Raw genomic sequence first — 23,541 nt, 5'->3', positions numbered from 1 at the left:
TTCTCACAGCTGAATGCTAATCAGTTTTTGTCCCTGTAATAAACATTCCAAAACAGATTCCAAAACATTTGCCAAAACACTAAATTATTTGCTTTGTTCCTGACTTCAGTCCTAACACTGAGCAATATTTGCTACTGAAAAATGTAGAGGTTCAAGTTTTTTGAACCATATATGAATACTGCTTAGTATTGAAAAGGCACGTTATAGTTTCCATCCACATCTTGCATTACTTACTTTCAGATAAAAACTGAAAGCTGAGCTACTGAAGAAAGCAATTACCTAATTCTGTACTTAAACAGAACCTTTGCGTAGTAACACAAGAATAAACCTATTTCTTTCCAGCAACAATAACTATTTGTATGTGTTGACATAAGGTTTTACTTGGAAGAAATAATTTGGACTTTAGAGTTATAATGCTGACATATTGCATCTAGAAGCCAAAAACTGGAGAGAGAAATTGTATTGAAATTCTTTAAGATTCTGTCCTCATTTGCTCAATGACAGTGTTCCTGGAGTTGTGTATAAAATTCTGTTGAACATTATGACTATATACATTCTTTTCTTTCTTGCAGTGTTGATCCCAAATTTGACTAACAGGGCCTATTCTGGAATTCCAGCATCTAAGTTAGTGTCCCATTCCCAACCTTTGAGAACTCATGGAGGTCTTGTGAGGTCCTAGATGACTGGAAAAAGTTAAATATAGTACCCACCTTTGATAAGTGGGATCCAGGGAATTACAGTCCATTACAAGTCATCAAGGAATCTAATCCTAAGCAGCTGGAGGAAAACAATGCGATCAGGAACAGCCAGCATGGATTCACCAAAAGCAAATCATGCTTGACTAACCTGATAGTCTTCTGTGACAAGGCATCAGGCTCTCTGGGTGAGGAGAAAGCAGTGAATGAGATGTATTTTGATTTTAGGAAGGCTTTTGACACTATCTCCCACTACATTCTCACTAATAAGCTAATTAGGAAGACAGGTACATTGGTATCACAACCTCACTAACTAGCCTGCTCCAATGCTTAACCACCCTCATAGTGAGAAAGTTCTTTCTACTCTCCAAAGTAAAATTTCCTTGCTGTAATTTGAGACCACTGTTCTAAGTCCTGTTCCCTACAGCCTCAGAGAATAATCTGTCTCTATCCTCATTGGATGGTATGACAAAACATCTGACAAAGTGGGCTATAGTCCATGAAACCTCATGTTTCCCTGAGCAAGTCGTTCTATAAAGGAATTTATACACGTGTGCTAAGAGTAGGGGGAGAAGGAGCACTTTAATTAGAGCAGCTCCAAGAGGATGGAGGATGGTTTTGAGTACATACTTAGCAAAAATTATATAGTGGGTGGTGGCCTGCTGGCTGACACAACATCTGAACGAGACCTAGGGGTCACGATCAACTAGAAGACAAATATGACCCAACAGTGTGGCAAGGCTGCCAAAAGGGCCAATAAAAGTCTGGTTGTTGGATAAGGACATGGATAAGCTCGAGAGGGTACAAAGGGCTACCCATTTGATTAAGAGCATGGAGAGTAGGCCCCATGAGGAGAAACTCTGGGAACTGGGCCTGTTCAGCCTGAGGAAAAGAAGACTGAGAGGTAACTTGATAGCTGCCTACAAGTATCTCTAGGGGAAGCATCAAGAACTAGGAGAGCAACTATTCAGGAGGGCACTTTAAGGGAGGACGAGGACCAATGGGCATAAACTAATAGAGAGTAAATTCAGGTTGGTTACAAGGAAAAAATTCTTCTCTGTAAGGGTCACCAGAATCTGGAACACGCTCCCAGCAGAGGTGGTGCAGTCACCCTCCTTGGAGGTGTTCAAGACAAGCCTGGACAAGGACCTTGCTGACCTCATCTGACCCCAATACTTCTTGCTCAGGGCAGGGGACTGGACTTAATGATCGTACAGGTCTCATACAGTTCTATGAGTCTATGACTGTAAATTTGCAGATGACACCACTTTGAGTGGAGTTGCAGACAGACTGGAGGAAATAGCTAGAATTCAGAATGACATGAATAAACTGGAGAAATGAACCCAAAATGAATCAGATGAAATTTAAGAAGGAGAAGTTCCTGTACTTGGGATAGAACAATCACATGCACAAATACAGGCTGGGGAAGGACTGGTTAGTAGGGCTGTGCTAAATTTCTCTGGGTGTTTTGTTTCAAAGCTGTTTCGTTTTGAGCTCAAAACAGTGAAATCGAAATGAAATGAAAGGCTTTAAAACAGCCTTGAAATGAAACAAGGGCACTCAAAATGTTTCAAAAGTTTCTAAATGTTTTGAATTTTGAAGCTGGGCTTGCTTGCAGGGAAACAGAAACTAAGGAAGGGGAGGGAGAAGAGTGGGGAAGAACTGCTCTGATATTGACTGAATAGCTGGCCCGTGACTGTGATCCTTCCCTGAGGTCCCTTCCAATCCCAGTGCTCTGGGGGAGGGACGGAAAAACAGCTGTGCCTTAACACACACACACAGTTACACGTCATGAGTTTTGCTTGTCAGCAGCTTGAGGTGCAGTTTCCCAGAAACCCCTGCACCTATTTCCTTGAAATCTCAGCAGGGCTACCATGCCTGCTGTTTTCACCTCGCTGTGCCTTAACACACATACCCAGTCACATATGACACAAGTTTTGCTCTGAAAAGTTTGAGGTGCAGTTTCCCAGAAACCCCCATCTCCTTGAAACTTGGCAGGCTTCATGGCCTCATAATGGGCGACCATGGCTCCTGTTTTCACCCTGCTGTGCCTTAACTCCACTCACAGTCACACGTCACAAGTTTTACTTGTCAGCAGCTTGAGGTGCAGTTTCCCAGAAACACCTTCACGTATCTCCTTGAAACCTTGCCAACAACTTAACCATGGCAGGCTTCATGGTCTCAGAAGGGGTTACCATCCTGGCAGTTTTCAGTTGAATCAGGCAAGAAGTGAGAAAGTTATAGGCAGTTTTATGATTCCCCATTATAGCCTATGGGCAAACCGTTGAAAGACCAAAACAGTTTTGATGAAATGAAATGGAGCAGTGCCTTGAAACTAAATTAAACCCAAAGCAAAACACTGCCCTGGCAAAATGGCCAAATGGAAGTTGAAACGAAATGGTACTGTTTCGCACAGCCCTACTGGTTAGGCTGCAGTACTGAAGAAAAGTACCTTAAGATTACAATGGACCACAAGCTGAATATGAACCAACAGTATGCTCCTGTTGCTAAAAAAATTAATAGTATACCGGGTTGTTTTAACAAGAATGTTGCTTGCAAATTAAAAGAAATTATCCTTCTTTTCTGTCTGGCACTGATAAAGCCTCAGCTGGAGTATCATGTCCAGTTATGAGTCCTACACTTTAAGAAACATGTGGACAGTTTGGAAAGAGTCTAGTGGAGAGTGGCAAAAAATTTTAGATGCCTGGCTTATAAGGAAAGGCTGAAATAACTAAGTCTGGAGAAAAAAATGAGTGAGGGGGGATTTGGTAACAGTCTTCAAGTCCCTGAAGGGTGGTTAGAAGTAAGACTAGAAGAAATGGTCTCAAATTACAACAAAGGATATTCAGATTGGAAAATAAGAAAAACTTTTTCGCCATCGTTTCCTATTTAGAGTATACAGATAATTTTTAATGAAGAATAAAATATGCCAGTACTTTAATCATTCTACTTAACACGCCTCATTATACAGATATGTAAAACCAATGAATTTTCATTCTATTAGTCACTCTTTGGAATAATGTGCACTTCTTTTGCCAAAATCAGTGCAGCATCTGGCAAAAAAAATATTCAAGCTGATTGAATACAGTATTTAAATGAACAAATAATTCACAAATAAATTGCCTCTGGCAATTTACTGCTCCAAAAAATAAATCAAGGCAATGTGAAAGGCATGGTCATATTTAAGATGTGAAACTGATAATTCTGTATGCAGAATTCTATAAAGCTATATATGATTAGAACAAGATAGAAATAAGCAGGACTCAACTCAATATTGTTTTGTGCTTTCAGCTTATTCTGTGGCTCAGAGCTTCTAGCTGAAAAGTTGCCAGTTCAAGGCTGTATGTAGGCACCTGAAATTCAGCCTGAAAAAGCAGCTCTTGCAGAATTCTGAGTTTTGGAGTGACTCTGCACAGCACATTGGATGTCCACAATTAAGTAGTCATTCAAAGGTTGTAGGTTCAAGTACTACCAGAATCAAATGTTTTTGGGATGATATAGTTGGGAATGGTCCTCCTTTAAGCAAGGGGTTAGACTAGATGACTTCCTCAGGTCCCTTCCAGCCCTAATTTTCTATGATACCCACCAAAGTCTGAGTTAAACTCTGCACCTTACAGACTCAGACCTTCCAAAATAACTCTTGGTAGTGCTATCCCATAAACTAGCATGAAGGCAGAAATCTTACAGAAAATAATTTATCTGTTTAGTTATGAAAGTGTACCTGCAGAAAAACTGGAATGTTTGATGTATCCCAAATTATTCTTTACACCAAGTTTGGCTTTTTTTGCCTTTTTTTTAAACATGCTGTTTCAAAAACCTCCCTTCATGCCCTGTCTTTTCTTCTCATTTGCCTTTCCTGCAAGATTTCCCAGTTTTAAAATATGTTGTCTTCAGAAGCTCATCAAGGATCATTTGCCAGATTTCAGATGATTAGCATGACAGGCTGCAAAAAGCTTGTCTTCTGTACTTAAAACAGAAAACATAATAAAGTTTGTGAAAATTAAATGGAAAACTAAGTTCCTGAAATCTATTTCTTTAAAATATTTTCTGGGCTTACAAGCAGTTCTCAAACAAGAATATGCCAAATCTAACGCAATTCATAAATGTTGGAATCCCTGAAATAGGTTGATCCCTTGCACAAGAGTCTTGTTTACCTTGGACAAAGACAACAAATAATAAGCTTTTGCCCCCCTGTTCCTATTCTAGTTTTCAGTGGGTGTGTTTATATGCATCATTAACATGTAGCAATAGGTTTATTGCTCCTGGAAAGCTCCCAGGCATGCAGTTTTCACACATGCCCAGACTGCAGCACTTTGAGCCAGGTCACAGCAGCCCTGGCTGGCAGAGGGCCTGGAGGGTTAGCCTGACAGCACACAGCTGCTCCAACCAGATTCAATTTGCTGCAGAGGGCCTGGCTGGGGCACACGGACACTACAGTGTGGGACTACCTTTCAGGCAGCCCCTGCACTGAACCGCCCTCATTCCTCAGCCAGCTGGTTCAGTGTCTACATGTGCACTACTGTACACAAAAAAACCTCTGCCGCAGTTTATTACTTTTGTAATAAGGGCTCATGTGTAGATGCTGAAATGTTTACTGCACAGTTAATTAGTCAACTGCACAGTAAACGTCTTGTGTAGATGTGCCCAGTAGATATCTTTTCACTAGCACTGTGTATATTCCAGTTGGTCTTCTGCACCTTGTATTAGTAACAAGTACTAATGGCCAAGCACTGAAACCACCTGGTATGAATTAAAGGTGTAATTCAGGGAGTGGACAGAGCAGATTGCCAGCTGTCCATAGAAAACAAACCTAAAAATGTCTGTCCATAAAATCTGTAAAAGAAAACTGAGCAGGAGCACAGCACCCTGCAGGGAGCATTCTCTCAGGGCTTGGTAGCCCCCTTCTCTCTCAGCCATGTGCTGCTGCTGCTGTTCTATCTCATTGCCTGCTTGTAACACTGCCAGGTTGCAGGTAGGCAGATAGAAGTGTTTCTTTTGCAGTCCTTACTGGGATGGGATGATGGAGATGGTGGGACCAGGTCTAGGAGGTAGTACTGGGTACAGTCAGGAGCATCAGGGTATGGGATGAGTAGGGGACCCCTGAGGTGGAGGCAGCAGGGGCAGTAAGCAACTTTTAGACTGGTGTCTACACATGTAGGCATTACTACACATGTACACTGTGTGTGCTCTGACTTGGGAGTAAAGTTACTCCCATGCTGGAACACTCACACAGTGTTACTGCACAATAAGGCATCTACACGTGCCTTACTGCACAATAACTAAGTGGGCCCAACTCAGTATTAGTCACCATAGTTACTGCATGGTACATGTGTGCACATGTAGACACATGCCTGTACTGCGCAGTAACTTTGCCAATAGGTGATCTTGCTTAATCTGAAGAACCATGGATGTGTCTTGTCAGAGCTTTATCCCTGTAGGCTGATATGCTGTCTCCAACAGCAGTTGAAAAACATAATCCTCTTCACCAGTTACATTATAGTTCAGGTCATTTCTCCCTCACCTTCACAGGCATTTTACCACTGAATCACAGGACTTGAGTTTTTTCTTATATTACTAAAATGGCAAATCTAGATACTCTGGGTATATCCAGACAAGTGGGAATGTGTGTTTCCTGGGGGACAAATAGCAGCACATAGTTGTGTCATTTGGCGAGGTAGGGGAGGCTGAGGCCAGCATCTGGGCTGGCCCCAGCAGCCTCACCTGGTGTCCTAGGAGCCTCCCAGAGCTGCAGCAGCAGCAATCTGGGTGCGTGGAGGCTAGCCGGCAGCCAGAGCGTGGCTCTGGCAAGTCAGGCTACAGTTTTGGGTAGAGTACACTACAGCCACGTGCACTGTCCTACCTTTTTTTTTAAGATACCAGGATTTCCCCAGTATCTAACTTCGGCTCTGTGCTTCAAATATGCAGCACAGAGAACCTTTTCAACATGAGCCATACGTATTTTGTGGCACCTCAGAAGGCTCTGAGCCACTGGAAAGCACAAGTTCCTACTCATCTTGAAGCACTCTCTGGGGCTTGCTCTAAGGTCACCTCCTCTTCTGAGACCCCAATGATAGAAAAATCATGGATTTCTCAGCTCCAATATTTGGGTGTGTATCTGGCCCTTAAGATTATCATAATGACGTAATCTTCTGGACTAAATCAATCAGTTTGTTCCCACAAAGGCAACTATGTCATATTAAGGCATGCTGTTCTAGTACCTGTAGCATTTATATTTGCCAAAGCAGGATGTAGAGTTTACAGTGGGAATGACCAGTTGACCATGGTGCCAACACTAGTAGTGACTTTGTCATAAGTCATAATGTGAAGGCAAACTTTAAAAGAACATAGAAGGTTTTCCCACCATTCACAGTGCATGATTCATTCACTGGCAGACTGGATTGTGCAGGTGAAGTGCCTTATTATTAGAAAACAAACTGACCTTTCTATTTTACAATGGTAAGCATTTCCTCCTTAGTTACTGGTAATTAAGTGCTGAGAGTTCTGAGAGAGGCTTAGCACCTTCGGCAAGGTGTTAGGATTTGAAGATAACCAGCACTAGAAATACTCCAGTATAGAGATAGTAATTAAAACATAGCTATTCTCTGCGGCACTGATTCTGCAATCAGATTCATTAGCATGCACCCTTGTGACCAGGACTGGGCAGAAGTTTAGGGATTTGCTCTTGCAGATCTCTTTTACAGGAACAAGCCCTTTTTTGCATAGAAATATGCAAAAACTGTTTGGTTTTGATGTTTTAGTAGCACACATCTCTCTTGAAACTTCCAGGTCACCATCAGTTGTTTTAGCTGTTGCAGAGACATCCTACCTGTGACTGTAGCGCTTAATTCAGGGAGGTGCTGAGGTCTCACAACTCATAACTAGGGTGGCCTTTTCAAAATGGAAAGTCTGGACACATGCCCACCTCCCTCCTGGCCCCCTCTGGCAGCATGGCTGGAGAAGAGCAAAGCAGAGCCCATGAGGGGTGAGAGAGGGATGGGCTTACAGCTCCCTGTCCTGCTGTCCTCCCCCCTGGGAGCCCCATTAGGGCTGTGCAAAACTGCAGCATTCCACTTCAACATCTGTTTCAATGTTTCAGTGGAACAGTGTTTCATTTCATTTCAAAAACATTGTTCTGTTCTGTTTCATCAAAATGGTTTTGCTGTTTCAACATTTCAGTTGGACTGGGGAAGAGAACTCAACCCAGCTGCGTTCCCTTTCCCATTGCTACCATCAGGCTGGGGAAGGGAACTGGCACTCCTCAGCTGGGCTAAGTTCCCTTCCCCGTCCCAACCACAACCCTGGTTCTCCCCTGTCTCCCACCACCTGGCTGGCTGCTTCAAAACATTTCAACTGCCCTCATTTCATCTCAAGGATGTTTTGAAACCCTTCATTTTATTTCAATTTCACTGTTTTGAGCTCAAAGTGAGTCAAAACAGTGTCAAAATGAAACAGCCAGCAAAATTTTGCGCAGTTCTAAGCCCCATGCCATCCACACTGCTATGGTGAGGCACTCCCTACCCACCTGGCAGCAGCAGGGGGCACAACTCCATGTTGCTACTGCTGCTGCTCCTGCTGGGAGGGCAGGGGATGCCTTGCCATGGTGGTATGGCTGGCACAGGGCTCCTGGAGGGAAGGCAGCAGGGTGGGAAACCCTGAGGTCCACAGTGGGCAACCCTCATCCACCCCCGCCCTGTGCACAAATCGGGGGGGGGGGGGGGGGAGAAAGGCATGAGCTGCCCATGCCCTACTTCCCCAGGTGTGTTCACAGCAGCAGGGAGTCCCCTCTTCCTCCCTTCTTCTGCTCCCTGGATGAGCCATCCCTAGCTTTTCTATTCCCCCCTGGCCACATGCATGTGTGTACCTGGAGACCTCTGCATCTGGCTCCACCCAGCCCCAAACAGCCCCTTGCAGGCTGGAATTCTGCCAACCTGCAAGGGGAAACCCACCATTTCCCACATTTTTCCATGGTGAACAGAAAACCCAGATCCTTACACATGATACTGGGAATATGAGACAAATGCTGTCCCAGAGTCATTCAACCTGGTACCAGGACTTGATGTTCACATTTTGGAACTAGCCCACCCAGTTAGGGATGGGTGGTCACCCTACTCATAGCTCATTAATTTTAGTGGGATAGGGTTACCCTTCATCCAAGTTTTCCCAGATGTGTCCTCTTTTTGAGTCATCCTATCTCTGTCTGGGAAGGTTTTGCAAATCTGAACAAATGCCTGGGGTTTTGCTTTGCTCTGCTGGTGGAAGCAGGAGGAGGAGCAATTGTAGGCAGGGAGCTGCAGGCAGGTAAGTCTGGGTTGGGGAGCTGAAGTTGCAGCAGGAAGGGGGTCAGGAGGGGTGCCCTCCAGCAGGGGAAGGGGGCGGGGGGGGCTTTTGAGGGCCATGGCCAGGCCAGCATCAAAAGGGCCAGTACCCGGTGCCCATGCTTGCAGGGGTGGAGTGGCCAGGAAACGCTGCAGGGAGGGGAGGGGAGGGGCAAAAGGAGAGGAGGGAGAGGTGGGATGTGGCCAGGCCTCCTGGCATGGTGCAGCACGGCAGCCTCAGCCCAGGGCAGAGGGTGTCACAAGTATCCCCTCCTGTTCCCTCTAGCCCACACTGGGGTTGAACTCACTCTGAGACACAGCGCTCTGGCCTGGTCAGGATGGGGGCAACTGAAGCCCCTCCAACAGGGCTGGGAGGGCAGGGGGCTGCTGGTAAGAAGGAAGGAGCACTGGTTGGGCTGGGGGAGCAAAGGGCTGCTGGTCAGGAGTAAGAGGAACCAATATGGCCCAGTGGGGCAGGGTACTGTGGTTTGGGAGTGAGGGGCAGCAGCAGAGCGGGGGGGGGGGGGTTGGCTAGGGATCAAGGGGCAACAGAATGGGCAGGGACAGGGCACTGTCATATCACTGCCCGCCCCCCCTAGTCATAGTCTCCCCCCCCACACACACACGACAGATGTCCTTTTTGGAACTGAAAATATGGTAACCCTAAGTGGGATCATTTAACAATTCTCAGAATAAAATATAATGAAGCTGAACTGAAATTTTTGGGAAAATAAAATCCTTCATAATTGTTGCACACAAGAAATACGAAGAGAACAATATTACCCTGAAGCTTCCTTACATTGTTTCACCAATTTTCTTCTTTCTCCTGGTGCTCAAGATCCCTCCCTGCTTCTAGTTAGATTTTCCATGTATAGTGTCACCAGTGGAGAAAATATCCTTTTTGTTTTTATTTCCAAGTTTGTATGAAAGGCAAATAAACAGGATTGTACAGCACTACAGCTGTTGATGCCAATTCCACTGCTTAAAAGTGATTTTTCTTGCCAGTGTTTTCCCTCTCTGCTTTTCTTCCAAGTAACAACATGTCCATGTGAGCAATCTCCCTCTCCCAGTTTCACCCTTTGTCAGTTTGAATACTGCTGATCACGTGGCTATGACTCACCCCACAAAAATGTGACCTCGTAAATATAATTCACCTCCTGACCTTTGCAAGATCTGCATCACACAGTGATACCCAACTTCTGTAGTTAGGAACCCAGCATTTTCCATGACAGGAATTGCAAATATGTTAGCCTTCTGAGGAAAATCATGACTTTCTACAGAGTGCACCCAGGGAAGCAGCTTCCAAAACAAACCAAACAAACAAAAAACCAGAACAAAACAAAAATAAAAACACCACCCTAATAGTTTTGAACTGAAACAATCTTTGTCTGTACAGAGAAACAGAAGTTTATCCCTTTCTTGACTTCCGTTCCATGATACACCTTTTGGATTTTTGATACCATAGGATGCAAGCACACTGATTTCTCCAAATTGAGTTAACATTAAAAAAAAAATGCTTAAGAAAACAGAGGACTTAAGGAAACTAGAACAACAGTAGTGATATGGCCACTCTACTAGCAGAGAGGATTTTCCACATGACTGATGTATATAGCCACTGTCTTCTGAAAGCTTTTAGAAGTTTTATTTCAAATACAAAGCAAGCGTGAAAAAACTGATGAATGAATAGTGTTGCAATGATAATGAAAGCTAGGTACAAACACGCAGAAAGCTTGAGGCCGAATCTGAGTTATGTGGTTTTCTGTAAGCAGCGTAGTTTAGATCAGTAGTGAGCAGAACACACGTTCACTCTTTGGCGGAGCGGGGGAGGGGTGGGACTGGGGCAAATCTTAAACCGAGTTCCACCATTTTTAAATCACTCTTTGTGTGCTGAACTTCTGTTCTGTTATGGGTATAGACCGGTTTCTGACCATGTATACCGATAAAGTGTAATTTCTGTACCTTTGGTTTAGTTTTATATGTGAATTTCTGTATTGAAAATGCTTGTGTATTTTTCAAATTTAACCCTAACTGAGATTCTGGTGTTTCAAAAGATTTTTTTTGTAATGATCTTATATGGATTTTTGCCTTTCATTGCTGGTATGGATTCTTAGACTTCACTCCATCTCAACTAAAATTACAACCCTGAAAATCCCAAGAAGCATGCTTAAGATTGTGCATTTTGTATTCACATGAGTTTGTCCCACTGAAATCCAGACCTGCCTTGCATATCAGATAAAAAAAGTTTTCCTTTAAAAAAAGAAATTTGGAAGAGTATCAAAACTATAGAAGCTTAAAAAAACCATACATCATATTCTGAAAAATATAAACACAGTGTAGACCTTGGAATTAGTAACCAAAGAAGGATTCATTTCAGCCCGTTTTTATCTTAATGGTTTCTGTTCCTTCCTGCGTACATTTTTATTTTACTTGACCTTTGTTTTGTTTTGTTTTTGTTTTGGCCAGTGTCTTTCTTTTTCATTTCCTTCTTTATTATTACTATTCATCTGGATTTCCAAAAATGTATTGCCTATATATTACTTATTAATACCAGTATTTGAATAATCTACAAAATACTGGCAAATTAAAAGTTTTTACCTTTTCACTTTAATAGTTATATCATGAGTTGTAAAACACTTTCACAACTGATGTCCACATGAATCATATAAACTCATTTCATAGAAGAGATGATGTCTACGGTACACATCTGATATTATTGCAGACTGTTCAAGTTCTCTTTACTTACAGAGTAAAGAAAATCCAGGTTGAGTTTTTAAGTGGGGAGAGGGGAAGGGTTGACAGGCAGAGTAATGTATTAGTCTGTTTCAAGGTGCAGTATTGCATTGAAGGGCAATTTGTAGCTTTTCTTCTTTGGCTGACATATTATCATAAGATTTCTGCACAGCTATATAGACACTATAGAAGGGAATAGAAAGTAGTTGCATTGTTCCACAGCTCAAGGTCAATATTCCACCCAGTCACCAAAAGCCTGAGTAAGCAAGTTTTGGTTAGTCAATGTACATCTCGTACATCTTCAGTGTATCTGATTTAAATGCAATTGAAGCACAGTAATTGCAGTGCAGCAGATCAGAGGTAGAAGTTCAGTGCACATAAACTGCTTTTAAAATGGCCAAGACCAGTTTAAAGATAAACCTGGATGGATGTAGTATCAGACTTAACTGATTTATGTTAAATCAATTTATTAAAATTCTATCCTAGATCCCCTCCAGATTCAAGATAACCCACAGTCCCCCAGCATCCCAGGATGCTTTGCACCTCCCCAGCAAGCCACCTCTCCCCTCCCCCGGTAGGCAGGCTAGCCTTGGGCCAAGTGGTCTGCTAGAGCCGAGCAGGGGAGCATGCTTTACATCTACCAGCATCTGACCTGGGCCACTGCAGGCATGTGACTGCATTTCTGGAATCAAAAGTGAATGTCTGTTAACATGCTTTACCAGTTCAGTTTACCAGTTCAGTTTATGCAACTTCAACTAACCTGTGAAGATTGAATCGATTCAGCCTCTGACTTTTTGACTGTCTGTACTTAGCCCATAGGGCAGGTGTTTCATGGGGTATGATGGGATTTACTGCAAGGTAGACATAAAAAGTGGTGTCTATACACATCATGTTTCCCTAGGAAACTGGCAAGAAATTTACCAGTCTTTTAAATGGTTCAGAATTGCTGACTTTAAGTACAGCACTGATTCTTCTTCTTTCTCCACATATGCCTGGACAGAAGGAATACAGCAATCCCAGCATGACAATGCTAAATAATGCCATTGTTAGAAGCAACATAGAGAAAATGACATAGAACCAAAGGGAAAAAAAGAGCTGAAAGGGATTACCGGAAGTTATTGAGGCTACCACCTTCCTCGATACAGGATCCTCCCTATCTAATCTATGGCAAGCAAATATTTGTCTAACATGCTCTTAAAAACGTCCAGTAATAGTGATTCCAGTCTCTCTAGGTTCTCTAGTCCAGTGATTCACCCCAACCCCAGAGATGATAAATTCTTAATAGATATCACAAATATTCTATGTTAACTTTTAAACCTATTACTTGTCCTTTTTGTCCCATTCCTGTAGACACAAAGACCAACTTATTGTTACCCACTTTATAACAGCCCTTTTTGTTATAAAGACTGTTATCAAACTGTTATCACCAAGATGAAATAACCACAGGTATTTTAGACTTTCCGTATGTCGTGCTTTTTAGAATTTTAAATCATTTATGTTGCTCTCCTCTGGACTCTTCCAATTTTTCCATGTCTTTCTTGAAGTGAGATGCAGTGCCGAGAACTGGACACACTAATCTTTGATAATACCTTATCAGTGTCAAAACAGGTGGAAGAATCAGTTCCTGTGGCTTGCATACCAGTTCCATTAATAGAGCCCAGTATACAATTAGCATATTTTGCCATTATATTGATTTATATTCAAGTTTGTGATCCATTAAAACTTCCAGGATCTTTTATGCATCCTAGCAGATGCAGTACTACATCGTAGCCAGGCCTTCCTCATTTTGTATTTATGTTTGGTTGTTCCATCTTAAGTGTTATACTTTGCACTTGATCTGAAATAAGATGAATGAGAACATTTTCCCAGTTTATCAAGGTCATTTTGAATTCTAGTCCTGTCCTTTAAAATGACTGCTCTCTCCTCAGGCACAAAACCCCATAACCTTGTGACCAAGTTCTGAAACCCAAGGATCCTAAGCAAGACTAAAGTTAATGGGGAGCATGACTCATCCTCTGTGATTGTGCAGAGGTCCATGAAGAAAAAGCTAAGAGAAGGCAGCTCTGTTTTTTCAGTGTCATGACATGCATGGAAGTTGTCTTTGTTTCCCTTGGATACACCTTTTTGAAAAGAAAGTTTGGTTCATTGTGTTTGAAGTGCAGGTTTGTTGTTTGCCCTTGACTTCCTTGAGCAGCTCTATTTACCTGGCAGCTAGCTCTGCCCCAGGTTCAAATAGGTAGCATTCATATTTTAAGTAATATTATCTGTAAACATCAAATGCATCTCTTATGTAAAACATAGCAAAAATAATAATAATAAAAGTACCTGTTAAATTTGGGGGCAGTTACACTTCTACTTATCCATTTCTAATTGAGACACACTATAGACCCACAATGAAATGTTTCTACTTTACCTAGTTATGGATCATATCCATCCTTTGGTACAAATGCAGTTGCACTGGAGATGAATTTGGTCATTTCTTTTTATTCATTTGTATGGAACACATGTTGATACTTAAAAAAATCACTGTATAGTAAATGAAGGGTTAACTTTCAACACTAAGAAAGTTTGGTCCCAAAATGGAAACTAAGGCATTGACTCTGGATAGGATTTTGTATAAATGGTTAACAGACAGGAGGACTGAAAAGGTAAAAGCTACACAGAAAGTTTAGTGGGTTGTGGATTGAAATAGTTTCCTTATGTGAGGAGGTGTTGAGTTACAGCCTGAGGACTGAGAGCTGGGTGGAGAGAAGAAAAACATCTGATCTGCAACCTTTTCCTCATCTTAGGGTAACGTGTACAAGAGTTAAATGAGACAGACCAAGGAAGTATAATGTGGAGCTTATATTTGTTGCTTCCTCAGTGACTTAATGCCTGTGTTTACTGAGGATATGAAAATGAAATGCAGCTGGATTAATCATGAAAAGCCGAGGAGACGCACATGCCCTGTTGTAAAATGCCACGCAGGCAAAGACTGACAGGCAGCAGGATCTGAAGTTTTCCCTGAATCACTAATCAGACGTGTTCCAGGGAGTGGAGGCGGTATAACTCCTTGGCTCCTTAAGGTAAGAGGCTCAGGGGGCAAGTGCCAGAGAGAAGACAGATAAACTTAAAGATGAATAAAATCCGGAAGTTTTTCCGAGGGAGTGGGAGAGCTCTTGCATTTATATTTGCTGCCTCTGTCATCTGGCTGATCTTTGACATGGCAGCTCTCAGGCTTTCATTCAGTGAGATTAACACCAAGGTTCTCAAAGAGGAGATGATCAGGAGAGAACGGGAAAAGTTCAGAGTTTGGCGCAGCCCAGAGAAGATCCCTGAGAGCACCAGAAAGGAACCAAAACTGCCCCCAAAGGGCTGGGAACGGGGGAGGCTCAGCAATGAGGAATTTAGAAATATAGAAGAGAAAATGGTGAAGGCTGTAAACAAAATAGACAAATACATGAATGACAAGAAGACACCAAAAGCAACAGAAAAGATAAATGCAGCCTCTAAAGCAGCCTATGAGAAAATGACTGCACTTGGGACCAACCCAGTAAAATTGCTGAGCCCCCATCCCTCTGTTCCCATGGAAAAGGCAGGGAGAGAAAAGCATGAAAAGGCTGCAAACTCCACAGATCTGCTGAAAACAAAGCAATCAGTTCCCAAAGGGATTCAACAGATCCCGTTAGTAACAGCAACAAGGAGATCAGTTGTCAAATTAACACACAGAGCAGTTTCTGTAAACAACAAAGTTGCACAAAAAGTGTATGATCCTGTAACAAAGGCATCAAAGAGAAAGGAAGGCAAATTAAAAATTCAGCTTACAGATAAAGCCTCTTTGGCTGGATTAGAAAAGGAATTGCCTGCTGGGAGAAACCTGAAGGAACCCCAAAACAAATTCCCACTACCAGACTTGCCAGCTCCTAGGCAAAACATCCCTGCAAACCCAAAAAGGACAGAGCTGAAAGCACTAAATGCTTCATACCTACCTGTCAGCAAACTGGCTGCTGCTACCAGAGCAGAGAAAAAGGGATTGTCTATAAATGCAACAGAACTGGGAAACCTGCCAAAAGAAGATGAATCAAAAGTTGATCATGAAAAGAAACCAACTTCCTCTGAACATCAGTTTGTCATTATTAATAAAGATGGTATCAAAATGAGCAGCCCAGTGTCCCAGGACCTCATACCCAACTCAAAAAAATACTTGCCAAAGAGACCAGAAAAGAGTATAAAACAGCAACTTGTTAGCAACAAAAGTGAGGACAACCTTAAGGTGAATATTGTAAACAAAGCATCAGTTCTTAAGAATCTAACTAAGAAAGCAATTTTGACTGAAGATCTACAACTAGCAAAAGTCCGCAAAGTCAATTTAACTGATAAGGACTCAAAAAAGAAAACAGATGGAAGAAACAGTACAGCTCAATTGAGAAGAAATACTGGGATGCACAAAGTTTTAACCGTTGATGTGACACTTTCCCCAAGAGATCCCAAAGCCCCTGGCCAGTTTGGCCATGCTGCTGTAGTCCCTGATGAGAAGCAAGAAGAGGCAAAAAGCAGATGGAAAGAAGGAAACTTCAATGTCTACCTCAGTGATTTAATCCCAATAGACCGAGCCATTGATGACACAAGGCCTGCTGGGTAAGATCCATTTCCCACTACATATGATCCCAAGCAAATGCGAATTGTATTTGATCCCTGCCTGCTTTCTGGAATGCTTTTAATCTGCATGTGAAGGGTTAACTTCAGGTTATCAAGTGTTTCCTCAGACTGCAGCTACTGAGAGTTTATTAGTATACAATTGGATCAAATTTTCAGAAGCACCTGAAATTTAGAAACCTCAGTATTATTCACAATAGAGGCTTGAGTGCCTGGGGAAGCATTACTTTTGAAAATGGAATTTAGGATCCTAAATTGCTTGAGCACTTTGGAAATTGTGACCCAGTTTATCTGGCATACCCACATTTAAAAGTTAATCGTTACAATATCAGGTCCTTTGACATTTGGATGTTTGATTCGCACATGAATGCTGTCACAGCAAAGAGCTCAATTTCAAAGTTATACTCCAGGATGGCTCTGAGAAGGAGATATTTGGGAATCTCAAATGCATGAAAATGCACAGCACAAAAATACCAGAATTTTGTCATTTGAAAAAAAAAAAAAAGTTGGCCATGAAACCAAATATCTCCTTGAAATTTTAGATGCCCCTGAAAATGGCATGTTTATGCTTTAAATGAGAAAAAAAATCGATGGCTCAAAAAGAAAGGTGGTATTTAAGGTAGAGCCCTGATCCCACCTCTGTCTGGGCTTTTACACATAGCAGTAAAGGATGTAACCTCAGGTTCACCATTACCAAACCTCTGACTGGGATCACTCTAAACACAGCCTGTATCTTACATTCTTCTTCTAAAGCATTTGCTGCTTGCCACCATCACAGAAATGTCTATTTGCTATACAGAGAAGGTAAACCTAGGCTGACCTGGAAACTACAAGCCTCCCTCAATTTGAGAGAGACCACTAAATGAATAACAACAAAAGCACAACAGAAGTACAGCTCCCTGATCTAACTCATGGTGCTTCACAGAAAGCGCCATGAATTAGACTGACCCTCCCAGTCCAACAGATGTTGGGTTGGGAGAGTGGGGGATTAAGCTTCAATTTGGAGCTGAACCAGTGAGAGAGGCTGCCTGTCTGCAGCCTCTTCCTCTAGCCCTGCCTCCCTTTCCCCCACCCCCCATCCCCAGTGCTGTCTCAGGATGGGAGGGGAAGAAAGCAGGGGAGGAATGTCCAGCTACACTGATGTAGGAGATGGGTGGACTGGAGCCTCTCGCCTCAGGAGAGCTCCAATCCACCTGCACCTCACTCCAGCATGGCTGGCCAACCCTAGAACAGACTGCCTTCCCTGCCTTCTCCCCCTCCCATCCTGAGAGAGCAGCAGGGATAGACCACTTTGGAACACCTTCATTTAAACCCACAGATAATGAGGTTTAATTTGTTGGGAAACTGGAGCACTCTACAGCTGTGTACTTCTGTTTAGATATTGCTGTAGAGCATTTTTAAGGGGCTGATCATGTGACAAATGTAATTTCTGTCTATACCTAAAATGCTTGGGACAGCAAATATAAAAACCAGGGATGGGAGTGAAGGTGAAAGTTTAATAACTAGGGTTCCAAAGAGGGGCACCAAGCAGGGAATCAGCTAGCTGCCAGAAAGAGGACTTTTGGCTAGATAGATACCTGGTCTGACTCAAAGGTGGCAACTCAAGTATGAATCCTGCTGCACACTTTCTACCCCATTCCTAACAGCTACTTTTCCTACTACAGCTTTCTCTTCCAGGTTCCTGGAATGTAAGCTATGTTTCATTACACATACACTCCCTGGACTTTAATGTGCTGTTACTTCACATGGTCACTAACTTTGCTGTCATTTACATCATTATCTGCCTCTCTCCTCTGTGTAGTCTGCAATATTTTATGCAGGAATTGACTGCATGATGCAAGAGGAATTCCCCAAGCCCTTACCACACTACAGGAGGAGTGAGACCAGGAGAGAGCAAACTTGGCACTGTTTTTTACTACGGAGGGTAGCACAGAAACCTAGGGAAATTAGAGGTGATAGGAGGCTAATATGTAGACAAAAATGATGTTGGTAGCGCTTCATTCAGGGAACAAAGCTGTATTTATAAAACCATATATAGGAAATAAAAGATACAGGGATCAAAAAAATCAGGATGTCCACCTTCCAGTCTCATCAGTGAATGTAACCAGTGTTATACAGCCATGCAACATGATGAATCACAGATCTTGTTAAGATCAGAAAGTGGGCATATGCCCTGTTAGCAAAGAGACACCCAATCCAAATATGGAAGTGTTGCAGGTGACATGGCAGCTAGGCAAACTGCCCACATGATGTTGCAGTTTAGAGTACACTCTGCAAAGATAACAGGACAGGAAGCGCACTCGGCTACATGCAGAACTGCCTGGGATACTTTCCCTATGCTGGCAGCCTTTCCATTTCTAGAGGGCAAAGATTTTCTCTTTGTTTAATTCACAGAGTTACAATTCCCTATCAGCAGATCTTGGGGCTTAGCCAGGCTGTCTAGGCAGTGCTGTCTGACATATGATAGCAAGGCAGGTGAAAAAAGATATAGCCAATCACAGTAGTGCATAGCAACTGGGATAGGCCAATTGCTGACTCCAAAATATATCATTATGTCTTGGAAGTTTTTTTTTTAATCCACATCAGCAAAGGGCAATCCATATGCTTTGTACAGTGTCCCTTGGCAAACTGTTTGTATTTCACTGAATCTCTTGGAAAATTTATATGATAAAATTTCCATTTTTTTCTCCTCAGCAGTCTCCCAGTCTCTTCTAGTTTACAACCCAGACCCTGTTTTGCTCTGTGTTGCAATACTGAGCTAGGACACTGTACCCCAAATCAGGCAAACTGTTTGTATCTGTTTCACATTTGTCTTTCTCTTTGTACAATACAAACAAAAACTGGGACAAAATCCCACTAGGCAAGGACAGAAATGTTTAATTAATAGTCCATAACACTGTGGAACCAGCGCAGGGATGGGAAGAATGCCAAAAAAGCAAGTTAGGGGAAATCTAGATTACTTGCAGTGGACTAACCACTTGGTTTGCAAGTATGATATGGGATAAAGTCCTTTTGCAAAGCATCAAATAATGAACCATTGATACCACTGCTGCTCTGAGATGTTACTACAACACTGGCAATGTATGATTGGTGTCCATTTTCTCTGAACTTATGATCCTATAGCCCCTCCCAATTACCAGTGTTGCTCCCTTGAGCACATCTGTTTATTTGGAATAATTTAGGTTAATCCTGGTAATGTGCAATCTAAAACAATGTCTCTTAGCAGAAGGGCAGTACTTGTTATATGTACCACGCTAACTTGGTGACTAGGGAAACATGGCAGCAAACTCATGGGTCTTAGACACCATCTTCCTAACAGCAGAGGAAACATGTTAGGCCACCAGCTGTACTTCACTGCCTCACTAGTGTGTCGGAGTATATACGCTACTCCCAAACTCACAAATCAGGAGATCCAAGGAAACATTTTCAAAGGCTTTTAAAGGGAGTTAAGAGCTTAAGCCCTATTGACTAGTCTTGTGGCTTAATCGCAAACTCACTCAGACACTTCAAAAATTTTTCCTCTCATTTAGGAATTGGAAGTAGTCAAAGTCAACTCCATCAGAATGCAGAGTATGAAGCTATGGGACTAATTTTATTAAAGACAGAATTTAAGGGTGGGATTTTCAGAAGCATTCAACATTTCCTACCCACATTTGATCAGAGGGCAGGAAAACAGGCTTTATGATGACAGGTTAAGAGCTACAAGACTCTTCAGCCTGGAAAAGCGTAGGCTTCGAATGGACCTGGTGGCTGCCTATAAGTATATAAGGGGTGTGCATCAGGATCTGGGGGAATGCCTGTTCACCAGAGTGCCCCACAGGATGACAAGGTCAAATGGTCACAAACTTCTCCAAGACCATTTCAGGCTGGACATAAGGAAAAACTTCTTTACAGTCTGAGTCCCCAAGGCCTGGAACATTTATCTTTCTGGGATCCTGTTACCCCAGCTGACTTTCTGCCTCTGGGGCAGGAGCTAGACTCGATCTTCTGAGGTCCCTTCCAGCCCTAATGTCTATGAAATCTATGAAATTAGCTGAATGTAACTGTAGCTATCAAAGTCAAGGGCATATAAGGGCAAAGTCAAGGGAAAAGTCAATGATATGTAGCTATCATGCCATTGCTAAGGGCCAGTACATTTATGGTTTACAACTAAACCATATCAGATATCAACATTTATTTCTGGCTGATCCAGTGATGATTGGTGTTTTGAGCTGAATTAATTATGAGTCAATTATGAAATTATTTGCATGCTATAAAAGATATACTTGAAAGACGCACTTAGAGGAATGCTTACAGAAGCCCATTCTGGAGTTAATTTTTGATGCTAAATGCTAGAAAAGAAGTCAACACTTTGCACTTAACAGTTGGCTATGAAATTCTGATCAGCATTTTGGGGTCCATACTCAGCTTCCTTAGATGTGCAGTAGTTCCATACAGAGCATATCAGAGCCAGTGCATACTGAACTTGATAGTTCATATTTCCAAACATAAGACAAATATAGAATTTTACATGCACCTCCTGCACATATTTCCCTATTACCAGCTTGTTTTTTAAGGTAAAGTATATTTAAAAAAGTAACTGAGACTTTTTATTTTCCATTCACCATGAAAAGCTGTATTCTTGTAGTTTTCAGAATTTGCAGGTAAGAGGGTTATGCTTGTAAGAGGTCTACTCTAAAAGTACAAAGAAAGTAAAAATGTATCAAGTTATTTCTTTCAAACAGCAGAGAGAGAAAGCAAGTTCCATTAACTCTTAGGTTTTCTAGGATAAAATAATGTAATTCTGGGAAGACGAGTTCTTCAGTAAGATGTTCTATACTCCTTGAGATCCACTTGAAGATACTAGGGCTTGGGGAGTGAAGGCCCCCTTAAGGCGCACATCAAAGCAGTTGTTGAATTGCAAATAGAATATAAGAAAAGCTGCTCATCGACCTTTTCTTCAAACACTGAAGACACAGACCTGACCTTGCCATCACATCTTGACTGTCATGGAATATAATGACAATTTTATAGAAATGGGAGAAATTTTATCGTTCCTTCAAATCTACTGATTTTTATCTTTCCCTGTTTGTTAAGCAAGTAAGCTACCTTCAAACTGCCTGGATGGCAGACTCTTGATGAACACTCACAATTCACAGCATGGGATGGGGCAAAGTTCAAGTGCAGAGGCCTAGGTCTCCTGACAAAGAACAACAATGTTTTAGGGTTTTTCTTTTGGGGTTGTTTGGGAAATGAGACCTCAAAGACAACTTTTGTACTTTTGTACTTTTTGTATAAAGAGTACAGTCATAGCATTGAAATTAAGTATATTGGATTTCTTCCCCCCTTCCCAAAATGAATCCACTTCTGGCCATTTGAGGCACAAAATTTAGATGGGGCAGGCTTTCTTCTGTATGTGCATGTTCAATGTTTAGTCCCTTTTGGAAGTGATTATTTCCCTGTATTTTAAAAGGTACGATTAGATTTCTTTTCCCTCCTATATACCTGATTTTCATGCAGTGTGGATTCTCAAGGAGTTCTGCTGCTCTGTGAACGCTCAGCATTTCTTATGGCTTTTCATTCCTTCCAATTCACTACAGCATAGTGCAAATGTTAGAACCCTTTAAGAAGTTGATTATCTGGAGAAGTAGCTTGTGTGCCTGGACTTTGCAAGGTTACCCTAGCCACCCTGCTAATTCTGACAAAGCAGCACTTTCTCAAACCCATGTCATGGTAGCAGTGTAGGTGGCATAATTGGATTTCTTTATGAGTAACTAAGGACTCTGCTCTGAGGAAGTGACACCAAGAAAGAGATGGAGACATGCCAGACAGAATGTTGTTTCAGCTATAAGCTACAGGCATGCCAAAAACATGGGAGCATGACCTGTAAAAGCTATCAAAGCAGTGAGTAGTAACCTGACATGATGAGCACTGAATACCCTGAGATCTCCACATGTGAAACTTTGTTCACACGAAAAACTTAACACAACTTAGCAAGGAACAGGATCACATGGTGCTCTAATTGTTTTACAGGATCAGGATCAAGGACTATTCTACTGGACCTACTAAGCAGCAAACCTAGCCTATCTGAGGTGTGCTAGAAGGGTGGGTAGATAAAAAGTAGGAGCCTGCTTGAGGGAGAAGAAAAGAGAAATAGAGACAATACCCTGGACCTCTCTGATGAAGCTGCCCACAACAAGCATCAATTATGTATTATAAAAAATCATCATTTTGTCTACCTGAACTCTTTTCCATTTATCACTGATATTTCATTATTGGAATTACAGGTTTATGATTCAGAATACTTTTTTCCTCCCTCTTCATAAATTCCCAAGCTAACCGCTAAACCAGGAGCCTTTCCAAGTTTTACTGAGTTATAGAAATACACATTTTCTGGCCTCCTATACATTTAAGAACATCTGTTGTGCATTATGCATTTGTGTTGCTGACATTGCAGGTGTTCAAGACAATTGGTCCACAATGACCTCCCAACCACCACAGTTATCATGTGCTTTGTGGATGAAGTGTGGTCCACTCTTCTACGCTCAGTTCATAGTGTTCTCAATCGATCTCCTCTACACCTAATTGAAGAGGTTATTCTAGTGGATGACTTCAGCACTAAAGGTAAGCAAAGCTTCCTTTATCTTCAGGAAATTAATATGGCCCAGGGCTAAAATGCAGTTTACTCCTTGATGCTTCAATTAGAAATGCGAGTAATTTCCTTCTTTAATTTCATCTCGTTAGTATGTGTTAAACACAAAACCATTCCAGTCGGTGCTATTATATCTTCAGAGTGTGAGATTTGCTAAGGGAAGACAAAGCCAGTAGAATGAGGCCAAACTATTCCAAAGATAGAAAATTTCCACATCTTCAGGGAGTCTAAAGTCCTAGCTTGGGGATAGGTCTAAAAGACATCTTTATCCTTTCATGTGTAGTTTTCATATGAAGCTGGGGGGGGGGGGTGCAATTGTCATGTTCAGACATAGAATCAGATACTGGCAACAAATACAGGCAGAAATAAATTGAAGCATCTAAGGGTGTGTCCCTATGTGCAGAGGCGTGAGTTTCCAGGGGCACAAAAAGCAACAGCATGCATTTGTGCTGCTGTTTTGTCCCCCAGGGCATGCCCCTGAATGTGCTCTCTGGCACCTACCAAATTGCTCCAGGTGAGGTAGGGGAGACTGGGG

General features: G+C 42.1%; 1 protein-coding gene across 2 annotated transcripts in view; it reads left to right on the top strand.

Annotated features, from left to right (window-relative positions):
* The first annotated feature begins 14,462 nt into the window (after window positions 1–14,462).
* Window positions 14,463–23,541, top strand: part of GALNT5 (polypeptide N-acetylgalactosaminyltransferase 5) — a 48,520-nt gene continuing 39,441 nt past the window's right edge. For both annotated transcript variants that reach the window (XR_016442085.1, XM_090045691.1), the window contains exons 1-2: window positions 14,463–16,357; window positions 22,812–22,978. Coding sequence is in view for 1 of the 2 variants with exons in the window: in XM_090045691.1 (XP_089901817.1) it covers window positions 14,856–16,357; window positions 22,812–22,978 (1,669 nt within the window). In the remaining variant the exon portion in view is untranslated. The remainder of the gene's footprint in view (window positions 16,358–22,811; window positions 22,979–23,541) is intronic.

Source organism: Crocodylus siamensis, chromosome 4 (assembly GCF_052110815.1).
Source record: "Crocodylus siamensis isolate JL-2025a chromosome 4, ASM5211081v1, whole genome shotgun sequence".
NCBI lineage: Eukaryota > Metazoa > Chordata > Crocodylia > Crocodylidae > Crocodylus > Crocodylus siamensis.
Note: the sequence above shows the minus strand (reverse complement) of the source record. Positions and strands in the feature narration are given on the sequence as shown.